Genomic DNA, 27,623 nt, shown 5'->3' with positions numbered 1-27,623 from the left:
TTAAAAGGAAATTACTTCAATATAAGAAAAATGAATATATTACAGAGCATAATAAATTTTTAATACAATAATTATATAATACTGAATAATCAATTTATCTATAAGAATGAAACAAATTTTTTAACAATTAAAGTGCCTAATAATATTATACGAAAAAAATATATATTTTACTACATTCAACTAAAGTCGTCATATTTAAGTAAACAATGAATATATCAAATTTCTAAAAAAAAAACGCTGTCGTTTTTATTTTATTAATAAGTTTGTAATTCACGACTCATAGTCATAAGAATAGCATCATCTGGATTAGAATAATTTGCCAAATCTGGAAAAAATCAACAAAGAGAACGCTTTTCTTCAATTGAAACAACCGTTGAATAGTACCTAAAATTATTTTGATCATTATTTATGTATCCACATAATCGTTACTCACGATTGTGGCCCATGTGTCTCGGCGATGTTTTAAATTTTCTTAGGAACAATTGAATGAGCCAGAAGCAAGTTAGCCACAATAATGCTCCTATTGAAAATGCTCTTAACGCTACAACACTACCATACTTGTTTATTAACCATCCACATATTAAACTACCACTTGATACTCCTGAAAATAATTATCAGCACAGAAATTAATTATTTAAAATAGTTAAATAATTAATTTACAGTTAATTGACCATTACTGACCAATTCCTTCGAAAATTGCACCAATGAATCCTTGTATAGTAGCTTTGGTACCAGGTGGTGTTACCTTATCACCATATGATACCATTGTAGGCCAACAAAGTCCTAAAGTAGGTCCATGAAGTATTTCAATAACTAAAAACCACCATAGATTTGATACAACACTGTATGCCATAAATCTGAAAAAAATAGTGTAATTATTAGTACAAAGTTAGACTACACAATTAGGAAAAAATTTTATTATTTACCTGATTGCGTATACCAATAAAACTAAACTCATAACATTTACATGACCCAACTTTTGTAAAACAGTTCCCGAGATAAAATTAAATGGTAATTCTCCTAGGAAACATTGTACGCCTGTCATAAGGCCTTGTAAAGTTTTCAGCCATGTTATTTGTGAATTATTTGCTAAATCTTCAGTATACCAAAATAGAAAATTCCACACTACGCTAGTACACATTCCAGCACCTATGCACCACCATCCAAATGCCAACACATTACCCTCTTTAAGGATAGTGAGTAGTTCCCATAATATTGAAGGTTCATCCTCAGAGTATTCTGGATTTTTCTGTAATTATACTGCTTTCTCCCATTACCTGGCAATTTTTTTTATTCTTTTGATAAGTAAGAAGTATCAAACTTCTGTACTATCTAACATTCCTCTACATATAAGATTATACATAATAAAAGAAGTTTTACCTTCCTTAAAGTTGCGGACACAATGATATCGAGAACCATAATGACCAACATGATATAAAATATACAAGTATAATCTTTTTGTAATTTTCCTTCACTAAATAAGTCTACCAAATATCCTGCACTTATTCCAAATATACCAAAACCAATACTGCCCCACATCTTTTGTTTCCCATATTCTTTTCTTCTTTCGTTTCCTATGATTGATGATATATATATATATGTATATATAAACATGAAAAACATACTAAATATTTAATTAATGTATATAATACTAACCAAGGAGATTAAAACATATAGCATCAGCTATGCTGACAACAACTGCCATTCCAATCCAACTAATTATAGTTGCCAACAGAAATGAATAAAACTGATATCTTGTATTTTCTGCAGAATTTTGAGCAACATTAACATCATGTAACAACTGATTAAAGGTGGCATTATTATGACACGTAATTAAACATGATGTTTTCACATAATTTTCACAAGTTGGTTTATATGGTATATTATCTAAAAATTTGACAATAAAACTATGTATGTATATGCAGTTGCTTATCTGCAAAATAAAAGATTTAACCATATCTCTCTTTACAAAAAAAATATAGGAAATTATATGTAAAATATCTTACATGAAGATCATGAAACATATCAAATATTATGGTAAAATTAATCGTATCGTTATTTAAAATAGAGGTTGAATTTACTAATTTACAAAACTGAGGTGTTTTCCAATATGAGCACATTTCATTATAAAGTTCTTTTGAGGCTTTACATGATGCCTAGAAAAAAATACATGAAATATAAATTAATCATATCTAATGTACTAAAAGTAAAATGAAATATGAAAATGTCATACTTGACACGATACGTTGAAGTGAACAGTCTCTGTTATCACATTATTTATAATTTTTTCAGGGAATCCGTTTTTTGAACATATTTCTATAGATGCATCACCATTACAAGTAAGTTGAACATTTGCACTACTCTCTACTTCTGGTATAAAATATATGGAAAACATAGTTATTGCCACAACAGCTTGAAACATTAAAAAAATCATTTTGTGAATTTTGAATTTGTCAGCTAATGCTCCGAACAAAGGTTTTGCTACTAAACCAGAAATTGGCAATATTGTGTATATAGTGCCAGTTAAGAAAGCATTGAAGCCTAACTGTTTTGCTATTGTTGGCAAAAATGGTACTATTGGTCCAGTAGCTGAAAAACAAAAGATACAGTTATATGTAATATTTTGTAAAATATGACATTTAAAATATAATATAATTACCTGCATTGAATAAAAAATAATGTGTTTTTATTGGTAACAATTCCTTATTTATATTTTCCAACATTTTTGAAGTACTTGCGCCGAGCAATAAGTTAGAAATATAAATTACAATCTGCAAATAATAGAAATTTCTAAAGAATTGTTTGTTCAGAAACGTGTAAAATATGAACAGACGTTAACATTGATTTTATCAAAGTTTTTCATTAATTTTGTACTAATTTGAATATTTAATTTTAATAGATTATTTTATATATACAATTGAGACGTATACTGATACTAAATTTCAATGTTACGTAATGTGTTTATTAGCAATAACTTTTCACATTATATCTATTACAAACTGCCTAAATTTTATCTTACATGTGCACTTTGTTCTGAAGCTCTTCACTGTCTAAGAGATACTAGTTCTATTTGCTGTATCTGCAATTTTCGTCATTTAAATCATAAAATATAGATATCAGAGAAATAGAACTTATGTATTCGATATCATATTCACATTTTTGAACTATTATGTTTCATTATGCGTATATGGATTCTGGAGGTTAAATTTTCTGCAATTATGATACTAGTTACCAACTGTATGTATTATACATATTATTACAGGCATTTAGATTACACCTCGTCTGTTATGTGTTGCAAGATTGCCCGCGCTTATTAATTGACATTTTTTAAACATCTCTGCAAATTTGTAAATTTGTTGTAAATTTTCTATTCTGCTAATAAGAAAAAATTTATCGTAAACAATACGATAATAATGCATGTATTACAATTATAATATAAATGGATCACACCAGAGAAAATTGTCGTGCTGGAATTATATTAAGATCAAGACTTTAAGTCGGAACTTTAATAACGATTAATCAGTTGCTATTAATGCTGTTAATGTAATTGATTGGGAGACATAATATTAACATGTATCTTTATTCGATAGAAACTGTTGCATTGTAAGTTTAAAAAAAATGTAACACAATATCCGTGACAATAGAATTGTGAATCGAATAGATCACATTTATACTGTTCGAAAAGTTTGTAGCAAAACTTAAGGAAGATTTAACAAGAATTAAACTTTTCATCATTTGTAACTTCGCACGAGTCTCCTCGTGAAAAATTTTTTGATTTTATTTGGTAACGAGTCTCTTCAAATATTTAATTCCTTGACTGTTTAATGTTTAATTTATTTATAATAAAAATGTTACGAACTTTTTAAACAACTCGAATATATCACGACCTTTTTAAAAACAAATACAACAAAGAATAGGGAAAACTACGGTAATGTCACATTAAATGGCCAAGATCTTCGGTAACTGACCACTAGTATCTCTTACATATCTATAACTAACTATAAAATCACAATCCAATTAATGAAATACTTTTACATACAAAAGTACGAATAAGACAAATTTGTAACAAACTGTGCTTTAATCTGTCAGATACATTTACAATATACATTTACAATATATATATGTATATATTTATAAGATTTTAATATACCGCTTCCTTCCTCGTTTTCTTTTAGCAATAAGGTGGGTTAATGTATGATTGCGGTGTATTACACTTTGTTTCGTCCTCGTTCATAAGATACAGCACATACTCATGCTCGTTCGCGCATACACACGATATGTGCATACATACATCTTTCATTCTTCATTATGTCTCTACGATTTCCCGTTGTATTTTTATTCTTCTTCTCCTTCTTCTTCCTCTTCTTTTTTTTTTTTTTCTTTTAATCTACCGCGGACGACTCTACAAGGTATTCAACTTTGCAGATCTTTCTTTACATCGAGCACATCGTCTATGAAGGATATGTATTTTATATACAAAGAAACAAATGTTCTAGCTTACGCGCTAACGAATCTATATATTCTACATAAGATACACCAGCAACAGTGCGCTCGATATCGTACAGAAATCTTTTAAAAAATCAGACGTCACATATGATACGTATACACTCTACGTTTCTTGCGTGTCTAGTAAATTTCTTCATCTTTCCATTTTAGTCGATTATCTAGACCAACATATTTTCCACAGGCGAGATTAGCACGGTTATAAACGTGGACCATCGTAATCTTCTTTTTTTCTTTTTTTTTCGCGCGAAAAAATCAACTATCGAGTAATCTGTATCTCGAAGGGCAGATCGAGAAAGAAAAAAAGGGGGACATCATCGAGAGCGCAATAAATAGAGGAACTTTTGATAGAAGGTTACTTCCGGCACTAGCGACTCAACTTACGTCTAAGCTGTCGACTAGTCATTAGAAAAAAAACTATCAAAAATTCCTACAATAAAGTAGGCTTATCCTTTATATACATATGACTACATAATAAATTACCCACTTTAAAGGTAAATTCTTTTGTTTCTGTTACACCGTGTAAAAGTGTCAAAGATCCGTACAGTATTTATAAAAAAAGAAAGAAAAAAAGAAAAAAAGAAAAGGAAACAAATGCGAAAACTAAGAAAGACATGCCGATGAAAAGGCCAATCTGTTATTGATTTTGAAAAGCATTAAAAACATCCGCTGTTCGCTAGTCAATCGTTAAAACAATATTCATAAAAGGAGAGAGAGTTTTTTTTCTACTATTTGATGTTTTCCAGTTCATAATGTGTCGATGATTTTAAGGGATACAATAATCAAAACGTTCTTCGATCCTTATCATCACAGTACCGAGATTTTCCTTCGAAAAAACGATAAAAAAAAAAGAATGATGTCAATGATAAAAAAATAAAGCAGATAATCGAAAATTATATATCCGTCGGTGAAAAATAAATAAATTCCTCCGTTCAAAAAAGTTAAAAAAAAAAAAAATCTTCGCGATTCTATTATAACAAAGACCCTTATTCTTAGTCACATCGATTACAGGAAAGAAACATCGGTGTCATTTCTCTTTTTTTTTTTTTTCCCCTAAAAAGAAGAAAGTTTTGATTACAGTGTTGCAGACGAAACGATATTTACAATAAAAACCTGTCTCATCTGATAGCGAACGAAACGGCTTGATCGGCAAAACAAGTATCTACCGTCGTTGTTATCTCTCTCTCTCTCTCTCTGGTCAGAAATACCATTTCCTCGCGAGGACGGGGACGGTACATTCGCTAACGAAACGTCGTGTATAAACTTTCGAAAATGCTCGTTACAAAGATTTTAACGGCTAAAGCCAGGACGGTCGATGATGATGGGGTGGTGGTTGAAGTGCATACAGGGAGTGAATGTACTGTTGATAAGCGGTCGGGTCCATCGTCAAATTCGGCCCGTGAGGCGTCACGTATGCCGACACCGGTGGCCCGTAAGCTGCTGACCTCTGAGCGGAGTGGAGGAAAGGATGAGGCGGATAATTTCTCGGCGGTTGGTTGCTAAGCTTGTTGCAGGCTTGCTGCGTGGCATCGGTCACCGGCGGGACTTGTTGCTGCTGTTGTTGCTGCTGCTGCCTGAGCGCCATGCTGTAGTAACTATTCGGATTTCGAAACTCGTCGAGAAACGCGAACGCCGCCGCCGCGGCCGACGCATCCTTGTCGTAGAAAGGTGAACTGGTCGTGGTGCTGGTCGACGCAGCGAAGTTAAAGGCACTCCCAGTTGGTGGGACCATGGTGGTGTTCTTCAGACCGATCGAGTCCGCCGACGTTCCCGTGTATTGGGGGAAACCAGGTATACCCGCGCTGGATTGTGACTCCGTGCTGACAGCCGACGAGACGCTCGTCACATTCTGTTGCTCTTGCTGCTGTTGCTTGCTCTTTCTGCTCTTCTTCGTTTTCGTAGGCGCCGACGTTGAACCACCGGACGTTTCCCCGCTCCTGCGAGACGACGACGACGACGAGGACGACGACATCGATAGTATACCCTGCGTGTTCTTTGCAGCTGCCGTCTGTAAACTTTGAAGCAAATTCAGGTCAAGTTCCGGGGCACCGGAAGCCGGACTACGAGCGTATGCTAGGTGTTCCGATTTCGTCGGTGGTGGTCGAGGAATCGTCAACAATTGTTGCTGTTCCTTGCTCGTACGACCCACCAGACCTAGACCCAAACGGGCGTACGCTGGATTCGTTGCCACGGAATCGGCCAGGTTCCCGACGAACGTTGCGTCGAACTGACTAGCTGAAACTGTCTCCGGCTGCGGCAACGCCATTATAGGATCAAAGCCGAATTGCTCCTGGCCCGTTCTCGCCGCTGTTTCCTGCGTCAAGCCACGCGACGCTTCTGCGGACGATTCATTGTAAATACGTTTCTTCACCGGTGGCAAGTTACTCGTCGAACTGTTCGCTGCCCCGCTGTTGGTTGCGCTCTTCGAGCCAGCATCGAAGTAATGCGGGCTGGGATACACCGGCCGGGAGTTTGGCATCGGATAACCGGACGATTGGAAACCACCAGGATAAAGAGACTCGTGCGCTGTCAGGTTCTGTTGGAACGCAAGAATCTGCGACTGATCCTGCGTCGACAGTTGCTCGCCCGTGTTCGATGTTTTGCCGAGGAACGACCGCTGCTGAGCGTACTTCTGAGCGTTCAGAGAATTGCTAAGGTCCGTGAAACTAGGCCTCTCCTGAGACGATTGTTGTTGTTGTTGTTGTTGTTGTTGTTGTTGTTGTTGCTGCTGTTGCTGCTGCTGCTGCTGCTGTGGCGCCTGTTCCTGACCGCCGTGTGGTCTCGAAACAGACCTTTGAAGATCGACATTGGCGTAATTGTTGCCAAACGTCGGTGGATATTGGTTCGGCGACTGATAAATCTGATGATTCGCGTTTAGGTTCAACGACGTTGCCTCCGACGGTGTAGCGAAATTCCTTTGCTGCTCTGCGCTCGTCGGCTTCTCCGTGTTGCTGGACTTCAAATAATCCGCCCGGTGTTGTTCTGTGTCGTTCAACGTTGACGACGCTGGCGACTGAATGTACGAGTGGTTCTGCTTGTATCCGTGAGAGTAATTCAATGATGTCGACGTGGCCTGTGTATATTCCTCCGCAACCTTTTGCGACTGCGGCTGCGACTGTTGTAGACTGTAGTTTGTACTTTGTTGAGGAGACGGCTGCGAGTAACTCGAAGGCTGTTGCGAGGACTGTGACGCTTGCTGCGACTTTTGTTGAGGCGAGGACTGGGAATACGTGCGAGTTTGCTGAGGCGATGGCGCCGGTTGGGCGTAAGTGTGCGACTGCTGAGGAGATGGCGATGGTTGCGAATAGTTGCGGGACTGTTGAGGTGACGGAGACGGTTGAGGATAGCTTCGAGATTGCGAAGGTGATGGCGACGGTTGAGAGTAATTGCTCGGTGGTGCTTGCTGAGGTGACATCTGCGAGTAATTTTGTGGCGTTTGAGGCGAGTGTATTGAATGTGAGTAATTCGCAGACTGTTGCGGAGAAGGCTGGGAGTACTTGACTGGTTGTTGCGGCGACGGCTGAGAATATGGTGCATTCTGAGGCGAGGGTTGAGAATACGATGACGGTGGTGGTTGTGGAGAATGTTGAGGAAAGGTGTGAATTTGCTGAGGCGAAGGTTGAGAATAGTTCCGAGGTTGAGGCGACGGCTGGGAGTAGCCTGTGGTGAGAGGCTGAGGCGAGGACGACGTATAACCGGTTGAATGTGTCTGGGGCGATGGATGTGAGAAATTTGAAGGCTGAGATTGCTGAGGGTACACTGGAGGAGGTTGAGGCGATGGTTGAGAGTAATTGGAAGGTGGCTGCGGTGACGGCTGAGAATAATTCGCAGCTGGCTGCTGCGAAGGTTGAGAATAATTGGAAGGTGGTTGTGGCGATGGTTGAGAATAATTAGAAGGTGGCTGAGGTGATGGCTGAGAGTAATTGGAAGGTGGTTGAGGTGATGGCTGAGAGTAATTGGAAGGTGGTTGAGGTGATGGCTGAGAGTAATTGGAAGGTGGTTGAGGTGATGGCTGAGAGTAATTGGAAGGTGGTTGAGGTGATGGCTGAGAGTAATTGGAAGGTGGTTGAGGTGATGGCTGAGAGTAATTGGAAGGTGGTTGAGGTGATGGCTGAGAATAATTAGAAGGTGGTTGAGGTGATGGCTGAGAGTAATTGGAAGTTGGTTGAGGTGATGGCTGAGAGTAATTGGAAGGTGGTTGAGGTGATGGCTGAGAGTAATTGGAAGGTGGTTGAGGTGATGGCTGAGAGTAATTAGAAGGTGGCTGTGGCGATTGTTGGGAATAATTTGATGGCGGTGGTTGAGGAGACATCTGGGAATATCCGGACGATTGCTGTGGAGATTGTGCATACGGCGAGTGTTGTTGCTGTGGAGATGGTTGAGAATAATTTGGTTGTGCTTGAGGAGAGGCCTGGGAATAAGGTGAATGCGGTTGCTGAGGCGAAGGTTGAGAATAATTGGCAGCTTGCGGAGACGACTGAGAGTAATTGGCAGCGTTTTGTTGAGGAGAGAGTTGCGAATATTTGGGAGTAGCTGGTTGTTGAGGAGACGGTTGAGAATAATTTGACGGCGGTGGTTGCGGCGAAGGCTGAGGATATACCTGTTGTATGGGTTGCGGTGAATGCTGTGAATAAACAGGAGATTGACTCTGACTCTGAGAAGATTGCAACTGCTGATTAAATGGTTCGTTTTGCGTTGAATTTTGAGGAAAATTAGTTTGCGGAGATCGCTGAGGAAATGTCGGCGACAATTGATGATACATCTCCCCAGAACTTTCCTGAGGTGATTTCTGAAATGTCTGATGTGTTTGTTGGGCCGGTATCTGGGAATAGAGAGGTGCCTGTTCGTACGACGATGGATAGGCTGGAGACAGAGGATGGTTTTGCGGTGATGGTGTGGGAGGTAATTGAGCGCTGTATCTTGGAGGTGTAGCATAATAGGGGCTATTGTAAGGACTACTTCCTGTCGATAAAGCATCCTGATAAAATCCGGCTCCTCTAATCTGTGGCTCGACCGAAGCAATTATCGGTTGCCCCTGTGGAGATCGACCCGAGCGTCCAGGTGGTGATTCTTGGGAGAAACTCGAAACAGATTCACTTACACTACTACCACCAGTACTCATTCTTCTTTGTCTACCACAAAACACTTCCTGCAATTCAGCATCCTTCTTCGCTGTACCGTCCTCCGAGTCCTCGTCCTTCTTTTTCGACTTGGGCGCTCCGAACGCTTTGAACCAAGCACTCAAATTTGGCGTCGCTGCTTTGGGCTTCTGCGTGTCCTTCGCGCTAGACTGACTATCTTTAGACTCTTCTACAACCGCAGGTGTTTGCGTTGTAGTTACCCCGGACGTTTTCTCCTCCTTCAGATTAGACACCGGAACTGCAGGAAGAGTGTTGTGGTCTTCTTCTTCGTCGTCGTTTGAAAAATTAGGATTGGGCGAGGAAACTAAACTTTTACAAATTAACTGTATGGAATCTACGTTTTTCAAAACAGTTCCCAGGCTCAGTTTTGGTTCTTCGTCCGCATTTTTGTTCGTTTGATCATTGTCGTTGATCAATTGCACCGTCGTTTCAGCGGTATTAACGTTAGGCAAGTTCAATGGTTTCTTTAAAAGTAAATTTCCCTTACTTTTACCAGGTTGCAAACGGTCTATTGTACGCTGAATCTTTTTTGGTCTACTGTGTCCGTGAGGACCGAAGATTTTAATAGAACTTGGTCGTTTCCTCGGTGCTTCTATTTTCGGACCTGATCGACCAGATTCGACGGACGAAGAATGGAATATCGGCGAATCACTTCCTGAAGAAAATTCAGATAGTCTTGGTGCGTCATCTAACCATTTGTTGATGTCCTATTCGGAGATAAGAAAAACAAAGTGCGATTATATATATGATATTACGCCTATTTACATTACGTAAACGTAAACACGTGAAACATAAAATATTCTTACATGAAGTGTTTGCTCCGTCGCTTGATTCAATGCTTGCATGGAGCTTTCTTCTTTTCCGAATCCTTTGGTATGCTTCGACTGAGCTGCTTTTACTTTCTTAGTCTCAGCTACTTCTTGGTCTTGAGTTTTGACAAGATTTTCCGTGGTAGGAACTTTATCTTCTTTTATTCCCTTTTTTAACTTTGGTCGTTTTGCGTTGGGTTTATCGCTGTCGTGAAAGGTACTACCATTTGAAGGCACTTTTTTTGAATACATGTTGTGAAGGTCGTTCTTCCCAGTTCTCTTCTGTTTTTCCTTCTCGTTTTTCAACTTTTCCTCCCGTCGTCTTTCGCTTATTTTATCCTTTAAACCATCCAACGACTCTATATCTTTATCACCTATAAATGCAGAAATTTTCTTAGACGTATGTGTTTCTTTTGAATCTATATCGCTTTCTAGATCTAAATCTTTGGAATTCATTTCACTCGATATCTCCCCATTTCTGAGTTCATCACTTTTCTGTTTTAATTTTTTCTCCTTGTCCTTGGCACGGCTTTTTTCAGACTTCTCGTCAGATTTTAAAATCTTTAATCCCGTCTTTTCCCTCTTTCGATTTTTCTTAACTTTGATATGCTGAGTTTTCTCTTTATTCTCTGGAACTGGTTCACTTTCGTGAGATTCGGTTTTCTTCACTTTATTCTTCTTCGCGTTATCTGTAAATATTTCCGGCTCCTCGAGTTCCTTTTTTTCAATTTTTCTATTTTTACTCTTTACGACGACTAGAGGATCATAATCTTCCTCGAAATCCTCTTTTCGCTTCTTATTCTCCTTCGATTCTTTTACCTGCCGTACATTTTCCGTCTCTTTCTTCTGTTGATGACGTTCTTTACTAACTTTTCTATCTACTTTCTTAAACTCTTCTGATTCTTTGGGTGTCAGCTTTTTGGTTTTCAATAATAAATTATTTCCGTCGATAAGTTTCTTTCTTTTTGACGTTATGATACTCGATTCAGACATTGTTTCCTCACTCTCTTGCTCTTCCTGCTCTTCCTGCTCTTCCTGCTCTTCCTCGTTTACAAATTCTTCGTCCTTTGTTCTTTTACTCTTCTTTTTGCCTCTCTTTTTCTTTGGAAGTTTGTAATTTTTCCCTCGTTTCTCTTCTTCATCGTTTTTATCATTTGCTTTAGCCTTTCCTTTAGTTTCAGATTTGTATGACTTCGACTTTTTCGTAGATTTTTTCGAACGTTTTCTATTCTGATGAGGAGACGAAACGCGAGGACACAATGGAGACGTGGGAGTAGCAAGAAATGACTTCGGTGATGAAGGATCTTCATCACTGGATGTTTCCGATTCCAAATAACGTCCCACTGCTTTATCAAACGCTTCTTTAAGGTTGAATGCCATCTCTGTATATTCTATAATAATAACAAATAAAGATATTTAAGCTTAAAAAGTAACTATTAGCATTATAAAATATATAGCGTTAAAAATGAAAAGATACTAACCATTATCAGAACCATTATATTGCCTACAATTATCTACTATAAGTCGAAAATCACGTTTGAATTCACTTAAACTTTTATATAAACCATTTTCAAGTTTCTCTTCCATTGTACTAAGATCCATCGGTTTTCGTACCACGCTATAGTATCTATGTGAAACAATGACAATGATAATAACATCTGCACCTTGAGAAAGATTTAAAGTCGCATGTAGAAAATTTTATACTATACCTTGGGGCATATTCTTCATCCACAGGATCAATGAATGGCCAGGCATCCACATGATCTTTAAGACTTTCAAGAACTTTGTGCATTCCAACACGACGTTCTTCTTCCTCAATTCCAAACGAATAACCGTATTTATATCCATAATTAGAAGACACATAATTCCCATCGCTGTTACTCCCAATGCCTTTCTTTTTCTCTAATCCCTCCACTTCATCCCTAGTATGAATCACAATTTGACCAACAGCTGAAGCCAACGAATTATTAGTTTGCCGTCCTTTTTTCTGAACTGGCGGTGAAGGTAAAGGTGGAGGTGTCTCCTCTTTAACATAAACATTCTTTGAATTCTGAGTCCCTTTTTTACTCCCTTTGTTTGTTTTAGTTTTAATCTTCGATCTAACCATGACTGTTTCCATCTGGGTCGTGAGTTCGTGACTTCGAAGTACACGCGAACTATTACGTTGTAACAATTTGCGTCTTTGTTGCTTTTCTTTTAAATCAAAAAGTTTCGGGATTTCGGGCATGAAATTCTCGGATAGAGTACGGTAAAGTTTACGTTCGGTATCGTACTCCTAAGATATTATAATAATATCATTAGCAGAATCTAAAGAATGAAACAATTAACTCGTTTAATAGGACAATTACCGAATCACGAAATTTCTCAACTAGACGACTCCAATCCTGCTGAGTAAAACAGACAACCTGCCAAACACTTCCTTTCCCTTCCTCTTGTATTAAACTGTCTTCCTTCTTCTCCTCCTCTTCCTCTTCCTCCTTCGCCACTCTGTTTCGTCGTCTTTTACGTTTTTTATCCCTAGGCTTACTTTTCTGTTTGTGTGAGACGCTGTTAGAAGTATCAATGTAGTCCTCCCTATATAATCGAGTGCCGTAAAAGTACCAATAGGCAGAATTCTTACGATCATGTCCTAAAGGTTCGACTCGCAGGCTATCCGAGTCCAAATTACTTAATGATTGCTCCTAAAAAAAATTACAAACATGTAAATATACTTGCGACAATCTTTATAAATTGAATACTTTTTCTTAAATGTTTTTCTAAACACGTACCACGTCTTCAGCGTCAAGCCTGAAGTCGCAGAGAGCACGTAAGATTTCTACTTTTTGACGAAGTGGCAATAACTCAAAATCTACATCTGTGTTAAAAGGATTTTCACACTTGTATTCCTGAAGACAAAATGAAAGATGGGTTAATTTCAATGAAATATATAAATATGTCATGTACATAAAATGAAAGAAACAATTTACCTGACATTTCTTTCGAAAAAGTCTACGAAGAAACATCTGATAATTAAAGGTTGAGATGTCATTGCGAGTGTCATTTGGTAAACAACCTTCAAGCAGTCTGACTATTAGCTCCTGTACTAAATGTCCCTCAGTTCCACCATCCGTTAATAAAGCTTCTTCTAAATCCTAAAATAATGCACAATTAATATGTATACAATATGCTATCAAAAAAAATAAAAGAACTGATGCAACTATGACAAAAGAATGCATAAGTTTTTAAGAATGTAAAGCTGAAGCGTGGTCTATTAAACTTCCTGGAAGCTAAAGCGGTACTAACAAGTCTCATATACAATGCCTACTCATACGAATTGGCACTTGTAGGTAGGTACCTCAATATCAAAGTCCAGAAGATTGAAGGCAGCCCTAAATAATGAGCAGAAGTGTGCTATACTTGGCACCTCCCACCACGATTGTATGTCTAAAAAAATAAAGGAGTGTTCATATTCCTTCATACTGTACTTCTTTAATCTCTTGAATGTGATCTCTTTTCTTGCATTATTCAATATGCTTTAAAAATCATCAACTCTAGAACATTATCGCATAAAACTAAATGCATATAAGTATATAAATATAATGTAACTGAGAATTAGCTTCTATTTTAGCATCTATGTGTAATCTATGTTTACATAGATCTTAAAATTGCAGTCTATAAAAATACATTTATGTATATTACTTTTTAGACAGTTTTGATGAAGTGGTTGTGTATATTACTTTCTAATGGCTTTTTTCAAAATACATTTATGACATGTCTTTTCATTTATTACAATGTGTCTGTAAATCATATATTTTTCTGAAATATTAATTTTTATTTTATATTATACTTGCATCGTTATATTCAAACAATGTAAACATAATACTAAGTACTCAATATTTTGATGTGTGATGTTTTAGCGACATTAATTGACAAGAAACAAAAAAGTAATAACAGATTCCTCAAAATGATAGGGTCATTTCTAACAAAGCTGTGAAAAATAGAATTCACAAAATAGAATTCACAAAAGATAAAGTTTCAAACATCGTCATTTATTCACACCAGTGACAATTATCTACTCAATATAATTGATTTTTCTAACTCAAGAATAAAAATTTTCAATAAACAACAAACCAATTGCCACTCTTAATAAGAAAAACTACATTTCCAACAGAGAGAACAGAAGATTCTGCCCTGAAGTATATGACAGAGCAAGATCAGTGACTTAAAACAACAATACCAATAGTGGTAAAAGTACAAATACAAAGGCAGCCGTGCACAGGTAACTTGGACAGAACGTAACACAGTAAGAAAAAGAGGAGGAAAAAAGAAAAAAAAAATGAAATCGGATGAAAATGATTCTCTGTTGCTAAACTTGAGGTCATTGACAAGAGCTATCCAATCGTGAGGCATCGATCTTCCTGACAGTGCATAATAACTGCTATGTAACAATTAAGAGGGAACGTAAAATCCATGAGACATTTCATAATAACATGACAAGTTACGCTCTCATGACGTGCGGGTTGGCTCACCTAGAATTCCGATGAAAGTGGGAAACATAACCCGTCCTGTGGCGGGCAAACCGGGCGAATCACGTCAGGGCGGATAAAAGTTGTTGAAAACAAGTGCGACGAATTGCGTGTTGCCTCGGCAAATTTTTTTCCCCCCCCCCAGGCAAGACCTCTTTTTTTCGTTTCCCTTTTTCTTTCGTACGAAGCAGACCGCGATCCGAACCGAGTGTCACAAGAGAAGAAGTAAACGCCAGAAGGTGAACGAACAGCCAAGCAAAACAGTCTTAGCTCGGCTGTCTCGGAGCCGAATCCGGTTTTTTTAAAATACACGGATGCACACGTTTAGAGAGCTGTGATACCCATTGTCCTCGGCGAAACGGCGGTCAATCACAATTCCACATAACTTGTCCCGCCTCCGTTAAACGGCGGACACCAGACGTACGTTCGCACTGGTGGTCATCCAAGGTACAGCCACCGCCGACTTTATTTTGGCTGCGCGACGACAACACTGTACGGGCTGCCAGCGATGCGCGCGACACTAGCGACCATTCTAATCGGGGTAACACTTCAGCCGTCTGAAAACAACCACTGGAAGCCTCTTCCTCGCCGATAAACCAGCGCACTAATCCGAACTCGCGGCCACATCAACGCGAGGGCGAAACGCGTCCACTGTGCGCGTACGTTCCACCGCCACGATAATTTTAATTTTCCACTGGTTTTGAAATTCGATTTCGTGCATGCGTATGTCTGTGTACGCGCGTACGGATGTGTGTACATGCACGTGTTTGAGCACGTACGTGTCGTGTGTGTTGTGTCGACGAAACAGACAGTTTCCTAAGACGCACTACGCGAACACACGGGTGCAGACTGTGCAGTGGCAACTGCATACTGCGGGCGTATGCCTGAGAGCATGGAGTATATAGATCTCTCAGGAGGGAACATTTGGCGGGAAACTCGCTTGATCAAATTGTTGATGTAGTTGTTACCGTGGATGGTTTGTCGATCATCAAATAAACGATCTTACTTGACTTTTTGATTTTGATCTGTTCGACGCGACGTTCGTTCAGTCGGATTAATTTAATTGATATTATCGCGTGGACTTTCTTTGAATGAAGAAGAAATATCTTCAAATTTGGAATTTCAATTTTGAAACTTGAATCTGTTGCAAGGAGTATTAATTGATTTAATATTTTAATATTTTAAAGAAATTTCCCAATAGATGAAATAGTTTCGAAATTCTTAATTAATGTGAAAATTAGCGTCTTAGCGCTAATGAAAGAATGAAGAATTATTTACATGTTAGTAGCTAGTAATTAATGATTGATATGAATCATAATTCTTTGTTAAAAAGAGGAATATGATGTGTGTGTGTGTGTATGTATATATATATATAATTTTTAATTTATTATATATATATATATAGAAATAAATTAAAAATTGAAATTTAATAAATTAAAAATTCGCGCTAAAAATATTAAGGTAGATTCAACATTTGCAGCGTGTTAGGGCAAACACACATGTGCATTAATTAATGAAAGGAATCTTTTATGAATAAAAATATATGAATAAATTATAATCGATAATGAACAATACCACTTATCTTGTAATATTATGATAAAGTTGCGCATACGTTCTCACATGTATTAATTACATTACAGTTTACACTTTTCCATTTACGTATCTTTCATATTTTCCTATATCTTAGGAGTAGTAAATATTTACTATATAATGAACTATGCTAGATAAGTAGATTTCATTACGGTATTTTTTGCTTTTCGTTGTAACATATACATACGTATATAATAAGTATGTACATATCATACGATACGTAACACGATAAATTAATTTTTTAACAGTTGGTATATGTCTCCCGCGTTTACTAACGCACAGTGACGCGTTTCGTTTGTACTATGAATAGATGCCGAAATTAAGTGTTGAAAATTGGTTAATTTGACACTTAAAAAACGAAAAAAAAACATTGACACAATTATAATCACGTAGAGTGTGATTAGATTTGAATAACGAACAATGTCGTCGTTCGATCTGAATGATCTTGGAGCACAATTAGAAGACGTTGCTCAAAGTAATGCTAGTGGTGTATCTTTCGCGAAGCAATCGCTCAAACTTGACACCGAGAAAGATGGTAAATTACATATTTTAAACATCTTTTAAAAAAGAACCATAGTTATATAAACACTTTGAAGGTTATGCAAGCTTAATCCTTCAATTTTCTGTTTGACCAGCATTGGAGATAGTTAAAGCAATAAGAGCGTGTACAAATTTGGAATATTTAGACTTGGAGGGCAACACTTTAGGACCGCTTGCTGCCAAAGCTGTGGCGCAAGCACTGCAAGAAAATGGTTCGTTAATGAAACGAGCCCTTTGGAAAGATATGTTCACTGGCCGCGTAAAGACTGAAATACCAAAAGCTCTTGAATATCTTGGCTCTGCATTATGTACTGCTGGTACACGTCTCTTTGAGCTTGATTTGAGTGATAATGCTTTTGGCCCAATTGGTATTAAAGGACTAGCCAATTTTTTGACTTCCAGTTCTTGTTATACTCTTCGTGTATTGAGACTAAATAACAATGGACTTGGAATATCTGGTGGTAAAATGTTGGCAAAAGCATTATTAGATTGTTATGATAATAGTGCTCAAGGAGGTAAGATCTATTTTTTCATGCTGTTAATTGAAGTATAAACAAATAAATATAAGAACTTTCTTTTAGGATCACCTCCCTTAGCACTACAAGTGTTTGTAGCTGGAAGAAATAGATTGGAAAATGAGGGTGCAAAGGCACTTGCATCTGTTTTCCAAAAGTTAACCAGTTTAGAGGAAGTTGCTATGCCTCAAAATGGTATATATCATGAAGGTATAACGGCAATAGCTAATGGATTGTCTTCTAATCCTAAATTGCGAATTTTAAATCTCAATGATAATACTGTTGGACTAAAAGGAGCTCAAGCAATTGCCAAGGCATTGCCAAATTTCCAAAATTTAGAACAACTTAATCTTGGCGATTGTTTACTCAAAACCCAAGGTGGTGTAATTTTGGCAGAAGCACTAGGAGTTGAAGGAGGTTATCCGTTACTCACAGAACTTAATTTAAGTTACAATGAAATTGGAACCAAGGCTGCTAATTCTTTAGCTCTTGCTGTAGCAGACAAAGATCATCTTGTAACCTTTCAATTGGATGGAAATTTGTTTGGTCAAACTGGTCGTACCATTTTGCTCGATTCGCTCACAGTTTCTGAAAGAATTGGATCATTAAGTATATTGAGTGATAATAGTGACGACGAAGAAGACGACGAAGAAGACGATGAAGACTCTAATGACGAAGATGAAGAAAACGTAGAGGAAAATGAAGAAGAAAATGAAGGAAGTGATGAAAAAGACGATGAAAGTGAGGACGAAAGTAAAAAAAATAGGGACAATAATGAACATGCATTTATAAATAACACTACATTATCAAAAGTAACAGTCGAAGAGTTTCTAAAATCACCAACAGGAGAAAAATTATTATTATTACAAGGTGACGTAGTACAAGATTTTGTAAGTTATGCCAAAGTGAGTAAATAACATTACAGTTCTATTAACATTGTCAGTATTGTAAATATTATGTTTAATATTCTTTCTTTTTTCTTTATTTTAGGAAATATCAAAACGTAGTAAGAATACATCTTCGCAATTGAAATTCATTGAAGAGTTTACAAGAATAATTATGAAAGTATCAGCACTCAGTACAAGTGGTTATATTGATGTGAGATTAAAATCTCAAAATCTTACAGATGCTTTGTACTCCAAGTTATGCATTTTTGCAATGCAAAGTAATCAGGTTCCTACTTGGAATAATGCATTGTTAGTCAATTTAGGTTTAATAAAAGTAAGTATTTTATAATATGTAATATACATATGTTTTGAAAAGTTCTAATATTTTCTTTTCTAACATTTTTTTTCTCAGGCTGAAGATAAAAATAGTGGAAAAATTGATTGGAATTTGGAAGGATGTTTCAAAGCGTTAGAAATAGTTAGTCAAAAAGATTACTTTCTACAAGAAATACGAACTACATTAATTTTCTTTTTACAAAAGCCAATAAAAATGAACAGAATGAAAGTTGTAGATTCGTTTCAACATTCGAAAGACTCTCTTAAAGCTGCTTTATGTCGTATCCAAAATACATAATAATTGTCAATTTTTTATACAATTGGTTTATAGAATATCGATATATGGGATATATATAAATTTATTTTTAAATGCTTTGCAACTTGTAAAAATACAAATTATAAATTTGTGAAAAATAAAAATGTTGCATTAAATTTTTATAAGTTTTTTTATATATAAATAATTACATTATTGTGCATATTGTGATTTTCTTTTTTGTCATCGAAGATACAATTGTCAAGATTTTACTAGACTTTAGTAATGAATATAAAAATTTTAGTTAAAGATAAGAATACAATATTCTTATCAATTTGGAATATGAAAAATAGACTGAAATTCGTATAGAATAAATAACTTATCGATAAAATTTAACATCAAATGCATCGAATATGATCAACTCTCAAGAGTTCCTATTATCATAAGAATAAGAATTTTGAATAAAGCTCCTAGTAATTAGTCAATTATAATATCACGAAATTTTCATTCTGTTATGGACAATGTGGATGCTGGATCCCAACCAGGTTGAAACAAATCCACTGCTAACGGTGTACAATGCGACGACGACTGATCCTTCATATACATTGTTGCCTAAAATGATACAAATACAAATTATAGCAAATGTTTATTTTATACATTTTTTAATTATATTTACATACAAGAAATAGAATAAGTTGTTGTTTTGTCTTAGAATCACAGTCTTCTCCAAGCGTGCAAGGGTACTGTACTGTACCACCATTCTTCTCTATATCTGCTGCAATAAGTTCTAAACATTGTTTTTCATCAACCTCTACTGTTTCGATTATTGATTCTATAAAAAATATTAACATATGTTATTGCGTTGTAATATTGGAGGATCAGCTTGAAACCCACAATGATTTCTTACTTCTATTAGATATATCTGCAGACAAAAATTTCACTAAAAGTACAGCACATTCTGAGTTCTCCATAAAGAGATGTGAATAACGTCGCATTAGAAGTTTTGCAAGCAACATGTTACCTCGGTTTCCTGATAAACTATTACCGCTAGGAGTACATACTACTTCATCTTCTGTTCTTCGTATAAGCAACACTGTACCATTGTATCTTGAAAAAGAAGCAAAAATTATATATGAATTGTTTATATATGTATAATACTTCAATAAAATGTTATAGTACCTATTCAATTGCTCAGCAATATTCAAATTGAAATAGTCCCTAATAATGTTTCGTACCAAACCTTCTAATGACGAGAACATCATAATAGCTAATGGAAGTACATCATCAAATGTAGCATCTAATACCTATAAAGTGTATTACTATAATTTTTTTTTATACATTAAATTCATTTTTTTCAAATACTTAAAATATGTAAACTTATTTGAACTGAATTGAAATATAAAATGTGAGATGTCGTGATCTTACCAAACTTTGAATAGAAGGATAGTTCATAGCAGCCCATGTTGCAGTGTATCCACCAATACTCCAACCATAAAGAATTATTTGTTCCTCAGGGAATTTTAAGTGATCGATTGCGAAGCGCATTACACAATCGATAGCATTTTCTTCTTGAAGAGGATACGGCGCACCCTTTGTGGTCATTTTCATGTCTTACTGTTACCATTTTTTAATCATAGTTTGACTGAAGGAGAAGTCTTGCCATTACTTCAATAACATTTAATTTACATACATGATTGATATTAACTGCAACATTGCCAAAAATTTCATCTTTGCAATTCGAAATGATATAATAAAGTAACAGCAATTCTTCTCATCAAAATATCAGTGTAAAAAAAATTATGAACTTTAGTATAAAAAGAATACTTACAGTACTGCTACCAAAACCTGGGTGATTCCAACCCAATATTGAATATCCTTTGCTCATTGGCGTTGATATAATACCAGTTTCATAAAATCCACAATTCCCTTCGCAAGTGATAACTAGCACATCGCCATTTGTTTTCCTGTAAAATCAATATATAAAATAAATAAAAATAATATATCATGAAATAATACATTTAGAAAAAAACATTACTAGTGTTTACATTACTTGTTACGTCGGTCAATGAATATAGCATCAATTTCATTATTATCTGCAGCTAATAATTTGTACCTTTCGCCACCATGTTTTACTAAATGTATTCTTCCTTTCAGAAGTGTTGATCCTACATTAATAATAGATAAATATTAATGTCAATAAATAAAAAATAATATTCTTCATTAATGGTGATCTATTCAACTTACGGAATGCCCAGTTAAGAATTGTCACACTTCCAGGATACATCATTTTAATGGCAAAAGTGTGAGCTACAATATATGATAAAAACTTACAAGGCAATGTACATATAAATTCTTTACCAGTTTGCCTTTTTATGCGACCACTGGAGGCTGCAATTTTCTCTAAAGTTAATTTCTCTCTAGCTGAATCCCTGTAAATTTACATTCATAAGGTTATAAAATCAGATACATACTATTTATCAATTAGTTAGTTTGATAAAAAGAAGGATACATACTTTTCTACATCTTTAATATTAAAATCTACAGGTCTTGCCCAAAACTCAAACTCGTACTTGTCAAGTTCTTGTTTTGTTTCTGCTGAATAATGTGCATTTGCTTCATAAAGAGTTTTCAAGAATTTTAAATATACTGGATTAGTGGCTCTAGAAAAACTTCGAGCAGCTAACGATGCAATGAAAATCGCGCTAGCACTGGCTGCTAATTTACTCAAAGAAAAAATATTCTCAGTTATGGAACTGCTATGTTCGTAGAAAAAGATAGCCACTAATGGAATTGTATATAGACTTATGGACCAAATTGCTGCAAACTGAAATGAATTTGTTAACGTTTTATAAACAACTTTCATTCTTACCGATTAATTTTATAATAAACAATTATAGTAATTAATAATGACAAAGTTAAAAATTTCTAATGTGATTTGTCTCTTAATAAAATACTCACGCAGATTACGATTTGATCACCCCATCGTTCTAGACTATTAGGCTCATATGATTTCTGTAATAAATTGAATTAATACAGACATAACCTAAAAATACATTGATCTAATGGATTTCGTGTAATGATCAATAAATACTTCTACTAGTCGGCCGATCCATGTTATTTCGTAAACCTTGAAAAGTCGAGGACCAAAGTTACACTTCCAAAGTGTCCGAATGAAAGACATTTCTCATTTGTTTCAAATATTTTCAAATAAATCAGCGTTCCGGATTATCAGTGTAAAACACGGAATACGCAACTTAGCAAATCATGCACATGATATAAGAAAACAAACTTTTACGATTGGTAATGCATTTCTTGAATACATGTGTGCATTCTGGAGTTAAAAAAAAAAACACTGTCATATTACTCACGATGTATTCATCCTATACTTTTTCTTACATGACAGTGATAATAATTCAGATATAATTGTATTGTTAAACATTGTAAAATTTATATGAACTTCTAGAACTGACTTAAGAAAAATATATATTTCTGGCGAGTGTTTAAAAAAACAATTTAAAAAAATTTAGTTACTTTATTATGGTATGAAGAGAATCTATATTTTGATTAGTAATTAATTTTTCGTTCAAAATTATTACTAGATCTCAAGTATTTAAGTTTTTATATGTTTAGAAACTTAATTAAAGAAATAGGGTTTAAATAGAGACTTAAATAGAGATTTGTCTTATTGGTTAAAAAGCTACTGTAACTTTTGATATTTTATAAATCTCGCATGTTACGAAAGTTCCATACATTTTTGTACAAACATGGAAAGATTCACAATTCATTTATTGCACATTTCCAATTGTTCAATATATTTTTTGTCAAAATTATCTCTATCGGACAGATAGGAAAATCAATAGAACAAGAAACATTCATACAATTAGTTATATATATGAAATTGTTACAATTTTAAATGATATATTCACAAGTTATTTAAACATCGCGGTCATTCAATCACGTACAACACATATGATTTTACATAACAAACAGATATGCTCTGGTTGCAGGAATTAATACCTAGTAAATTTTAAGTAAAAACTTCGATAGTTTGAGTGAATGAAAATTAAAATTGATATTCTGAACATGCATTTGAAACAAACTGCAGGAAATTGCACAATTTGGATGTCGGTCGATTCTGGCATCGTACATTAAATCGTGGTTTTTGGAACGTGTAGAGAAGTTACTGGAAGATTCAGAGCAAGCACGATAGAGGATACGAGTATATTGCGTACGACGTTGATAATACAATTTTCCGTTTTTATCGGCGTATTCAACTTTTTTCAATATGTCAGACTGGGACACAACTCCAATTACTCTACGGAAACGTCCCCCGAAAGCTTCAGTACTTAAATCGGAACAGGTAACTTCATGACAAACATTTTTCATTTATTTATTTCGTCCGAAACGATTCCCACAATGTAACATATAACGTAAGTTGTATTTATTTACAGGCAGTGAATGCTGCGCGTCGTCAAGGATTCGTGGTTGAAACACAAGCAAAATGTACGTGGATTTGATTTTGCCCTGAGATTTAAATCGTTAATTCCTTGATCTCTTTCTGTTTGGTCAGTGGTACATTTCATACGTTAAAATATCACAAGAATCACATATTGTGATGTAATACAAGACGCTGTTTACAATTTCTTTTACGCAACGTTACAAAATCAACAAGCGGATTGTTTCTTTTTTCGAGTTGTAAGGATAAATAGTTTATATAAATTTTTTTTTTGTTAGGGGGTGGAGGTACAAATAAACAACATGTGGCAACTAAAAACACTGCTAAATTAGACAGAGAAACAGAAGAATTAAAACATGACAAGATTCCTCTCGATCTTGGTAAATTAATTCAACAAGGAAGACAAAGTAAAGGATTATCACAGAAAGACCTCGCGACAGTATGTTATTTATATAAATGATATAAATAGTTCCGTGATTATATAATGTATATTTACACATATTTATTTCCTTTGTGAGTAGAAAGTGAATGAAAAAGCACAAGTCATCAATGATTATGAAGCAGGTCGTGGAATTCCAAATCAAATGGTGATTGGCAAAATCGAGAAAGTATTGGGAATCAAATTGCGTGGTAAAGATCGTGGTAAACCATTATCACTTCCTGGGAATAAAAAGTGAATCTTGGAAGGAAGGATCTGTACTTCTTACCTTTATATATTGTTCCCTACACAGAACTGCAAGTTAAATTGTAGGATTGAGAACAAATTTAACTCTCTTCACCTTTGATTATTTTATTATATATTTTAAAATAAAATATTATTTTATTAAGTATACTACTGTGTATTATAAAGTAGGTTATTGCAGTATGCCTTTGTGTACAAAGTATAAGAAGCACACTTTGTTTAATTTTAAAGTGTTATATATGTGTTCAAGTTTGCAAATATTAATTTATAACTTATAATTTTGTGTACCGTTTCGTTGTATTTTCAAAATACATCTGACTATTGTTATTGTGATATACATTTATGGATAATGTTTTACAACTTGGTTAATGTAGGCTAAATAAAATAGTATTAATGCAAATAGAAGTAAAAGGTCTATATGTGTATGCATATGAATCATTGGTTTGATAGCATTTATACACATACATACACACTCATTTCAATGTATAATATTATACAAATCACAATAGTTGTATATAAAAGATAAGAAATTATTAAATAAATATTAATTGTACTTTTTTAGCGTTAACTTTATTCATATTAAAATTTGATAATACATAAATTTTACCTTGGTTCATTAATCTTTTCTTAATTCAAAGGTTGAATCCTGTACACCATCTTTTGTTATAATTTTGATATTTATAGAATCACCAGTGTAAATATCTCTTTCTGCTGCTGATGTGAAAACATCCTTTATAATTGCAACAGCTTTTTCTTGAGTTAAAGCAACAGGCTCAACACCTTCTTGATTTTTATATCCAATCTAAATAAATGAATTACTGTAGTAAGTGGCTACAATTTAATTGAATACTACTGAAATAAACCTACTGTTTCTTAATACCTGATTGTCCAGCAAAGGTTGCAAAAGGGCTCCAGCAGAACCCCCTGCTCTATACTTTGTTACTTCACAATGTCCAATGGGATCATAACTATATACGCAACCTTTACCATCCTCATCTAATCCACCAAGAATGTTGCTCACATAATAAGGAAAGAAACGTTTGTAATACAACATTGTTGATAGCATTTGTGCAACCGCTAATGTTGGCATTTCCTTCTGATGCTCATGTTCATACATCTATTGTGAAAGAAAGAAAGAGATTAGCATGACAATTATCTTAAATGTTAAATTTCGGTAATCAGAGATGAAATCTTTGAACTATATCGAACTTTACCTGCATTCTTGCAGTTAAAAGTCGGGTCAAAGTAAGTGTGTCGCACCAACAACCTGAGCAACCCAAAATAGTTTTAGATGACAAAGGGAAGAGCTTTTGTTGTTCACGCGTATAAATGGAAAACCCAGTACTAAGACGTGTGTCCGCTGCTATCACGCAAAAGTCATTTCCTGCAAGAGCTATGACACTCCTATAATTGTAATGCATACAGTAAACATATATATGTGACACAATAACTTAATAATTGTATATAAACAATTTGTAATACAATTTTTTAATTGCAAATAATTTAATAATTGAATGATTACATCATTTTAAAAATAAAAATATATATTTATGACAAAAATATATAAATATATAAACATTTTGATTCATTAAATGTTAAGAAGATATAGGTTATGTACAGCTTACCCTCCATTGTCAGCGTACGGACTAAAACTTTTCATTTTTGTTGCTTGTGTCTCGTAATCAGGTAAGGATCTTCCTGAATTTTCACTCAAAAGTGCCATTTTCTTTATTGTTGTCTTGTTAACGAAATCGTCGACACTTTCCTCCTGAATGACAATTCACTTTGCGGCAAATATGGCAAATTGCGCTTTTCTCACGCATGACATGCAAATTGCCATACTTGAGAGTGGTTAGTTCATGTTCGTCTATGTGAGAACACACCAATAGCAAAAAGATTCAATTTTGAATTTTGCAAAGCGTGCCACAAAGAGACAATTACAAGAGAAATATAAAATATATAACCTTCAAATTATACTTCATTAATTGACTGATGCCAATCCCGCCAATTTTGAAAATATTTTTATGACGCGCATTATTCATTTTGGATTATTATTATTTGGAGTTAGTTTGTAATGTTTGTAATGTTTGAACGTTTTCGAACGAACAATTGAATATCAAAGTTAGTATATTGAAAGGAAACTGAAAATTTGTTAACAGGTTTTCTTTTTTTCAGTGGAACTAAATCATGGAATTAAATCAAGAAATTTTATATTGTAATTCGAACGTTTACTTTATCTTATTCATTTATTGGACATATTTATATATTAGTTATATTATTTATAGTATTTATATATCATGTATTATAGTGTTTATATTATTTATATAGTATATATATTTATATTATAGTATCTTACATATCTTATTATTATCTTATTATTATTTATATTTTATGAAACTTACTCAAAAAACGTGGTCGAGAAGTCAAATACTTCAGAAGCTTGTAAAAAGAAAAAGACGAGTATCTTTGCTACTGAAAAAGACGAGTAACTTCTCACGAAAAAATTCTTTTTGCTATAAATTTTTTGGAAGATCTAATAATTATTTCATTTTGCTTCTTTCAAATATTGATATTCAGCTGTCTTTACATGAATTACTAATTTTCAGAATTTCCGTATCTTTGCTTCACGCTAGTAAAATTTTTGGTATAAGTTCTTCTGTTAAATGACCTCTTAAGTTTTATCCTAACTCACTAATTAGCAAACAGTTTTAATCAGAGTAAATAAAAAATACATATACAGAATGTCCCGTAACTGGTGATACAACCGAGTAGGATGTGATTCTACGTGAAAAAACAAGTCGAAAAAAAAGAATAAAATATTTTCATTAAAGCCTTTGTTTTCGAGAAAATCGAGTTCGAAGATTTATCAAATATTACGAAGTAAATTTAGTTAATTCCGTATTGGATAGGCGCGAGTAATCAACACTAGAATATTTCATGTGCAAAAACAAGCATAGAAGATTTTTTCGTTTAAGGTATCATTTTCAAAAAAATGAACTTTGAATATGTTTGATTAATTTTTATTAAAATATAAAAATATTTTTATTTGATTATTTTTATTTGATTAACTTTTAAATTCAATTTTCTCGAAATTTTGTTCCACATTTTTTACTTTAACACGTAGAATACACCTGTCAATTATTCTTCTTTATCGCGTCTAGGATAAATATTTAAATTTGACTTTCTTGAAAACGAAGGCTTTAATGAACAAATTTTATTCTTTCTTTTCGACTCATTTTTTTTCACGTAATGTCACCTGTTACTCGGTTATATCACTTATAATTAGTTATGGAACAACACCCTGTACAATCGTTAGATCAAATAATAAAATGATCAAGTCGAAGTAGTTCGATGTAAATTCTAAATTAAATATTAATTCTTACTTCTACATCTGTACAAACCAAAA

General features: G+C 34.7%; 6 protein-coding genes across 6 annotated transcripts; 2 read left to right on the top strand and 4 right to left on the bottom strand.

Moving 5' to 3' along the window:
- Positions 1-143: 143 nt before the first annotated feature.
- On the bottom strand, positions 144-3,255 carry LOC122530854 (major facilitator superfamily domain-containing protein 6). Its single transcript, XM_043658209.1, has 10 exons — positions 3,020-3,255; positions 2,660-2,771; positions 2,234-2,589; positions 2,007-2,156; positions 1,657-1,933; positions 1,381-1,574; positions 927-1,249; positions 682-857; positions 434-601; positions 144-325 (listed from the first exon to the last, which is right to left on the bottom strand). Exons 2-10 carry the CDS (start codon positions 2,721-2,723, stop codon positions 255-257), a joined length of 1,779 nt encoding a protein of 592 aa, XP_043514144.1. The 5' UTR covers positions 2,724-2,771; positions 3,020-3,255; the 3' UTR covers positions 144-254.
- A 1,094-nt stretch (positions 3,256-4,349) lies between these two features.
- On the bottom strand, positions 4,350-15,831 carry LOC122530857 (mucin-5AC-like). The gene is given in 11 exon segments (XM_043658211.1): positions 4,350-10,351; positions 10,451-11,844; positions 11,935-12,080; positions 12,163-12,728; positions 12,802-12,880; positions 12,882-12,952; positions 13,000-13,134; positions 13,222-13,338; positions 13,420-13,584; positions 13,788-13,876; positions 14,962-15,831. Coding segments are annotated over 11 exon segments (7,341 nt in total). The 5' UTR covers positions 14,990-15,831; the 3' UTR covers positions 4,350-5,800.
- Positions 15,832-16,763: 932 nt separating this feature from the next.
- On the top strand, positions 16,764-19,691 carry LOC122530853 (ran GTPase-activating protein 1). The gene is made up of 5 exons (XM_043658208.1): positions 16,764-17,083; positions 17,184-17,603; positions 17,670-18,508; positions 18,594-18,824; positions 18,903-19,691. The coding sequence occupies exons 1-5, from the start codon at positions 16,969-16,971 to the stop codon at positions 19,122-19,124; spliced, it is 1,827 nt and encodes a 608-aa protein (XP_043514143.1). The 5' UTR covers positions 16,764-16,968; the 3' UTR covers positions 19,125-19,691.
- On the bottom strand, positions 19,175-22,395 carry LOC122530855 (phosphatidylserine lipase ABHD16A). Its single transcript, XM_043658210.1, has 11 exons — positions 22,171-22,395; positions 22,038-22,091; positions 21,593-21,903; positions 21,324-21,508; positions 21,130-21,244; positions 20,908-21,043; positions 20,505-20,669; positions 20,259-20,383; positions 19,987-20,186; positions 19,760-19,911; positions 19,175-19,691 (listed from the first exon to the last, which is right to left on the bottom strand). The coding sequence occupies exons 1-11, from the start codon at positions 22,258-22,260 to the stop codon at positions 19,584-19,586; spliced, it is 1,641 nt and encodes a 546-aa protein (XP_043514145.1). The 5' UTR covers positions 22,261-22,395; the 3' UTR covers positions 19,175-19,583.
- Positions 22,396-23,056: 661 nt separating this feature from the next.
- On the top strand, positions 23,057-24,365 carry LOC122530837 (endothelial differentiation-related factor 1 homolog). Its single transcript, XM_043658172.1, has 4 exons — positions 23,057-23,439; positions 23,531-23,582; positions 23,814-23,974; positions 24,057-24,365. The coding sequence occupies exons 1-4, from the start codon at positions 23,365-23,367 to the stop codon at positions 24,210-24,212; spliced, it is 444 nt and encodes a 147-aa protein (XP_043514107.1). The 5' UTR covers positions 23,057-23,364; the 3' UTR covers positions 24,213-24,365.
- Positions 24,366-24,768: 403 nt separating this feature from the next.
- Positions 24,769-26,132, bottom strand: LOC122530836 (proteasome subunit beta type-1). The gene is made up of 4 exons (XM_043658171.1): positions 25,843-26,132; positions 25,432-25,621; positions 25,098-25,334; positions 24,769-25,019 (listed from the first exon to the last, which is right to left on the bottom strand). The coding sequence occupies exons 1-4, from the start codon at positions 25,938-25,940 to the stop codon at positions 24,834-24,836; spliced, it is 711 nt and encodes a 236-aa protein (XP_043514106.1). The 5' UTR covers positions 25,941-26,132; the 3' UTR covers positions 24,769-24,833.
- Positions 26,133-27,623: the final 1,491 nt, after the last annotated feature.

This window comes from Frieseomelitta varia, unplaced genomic scaffold (genome assembly GCF_011392965.1).
Source record: "Frieseomelitta varia isolate USP_RPSP 00005682 unplaced genomic scaffold, Fvar_1.2 scaffold_358, whole genome shotgun sequence".
Lineage (NCBI taxonomy): Eukaryota > Metazoa > Arthropoda > Insecta > Hymenoptera > Apidae > Frieseomelitta > Frieseomelitta varia.
This window is presented reverse-complemented; position numbering and strand designations above follow the sequence as displayed.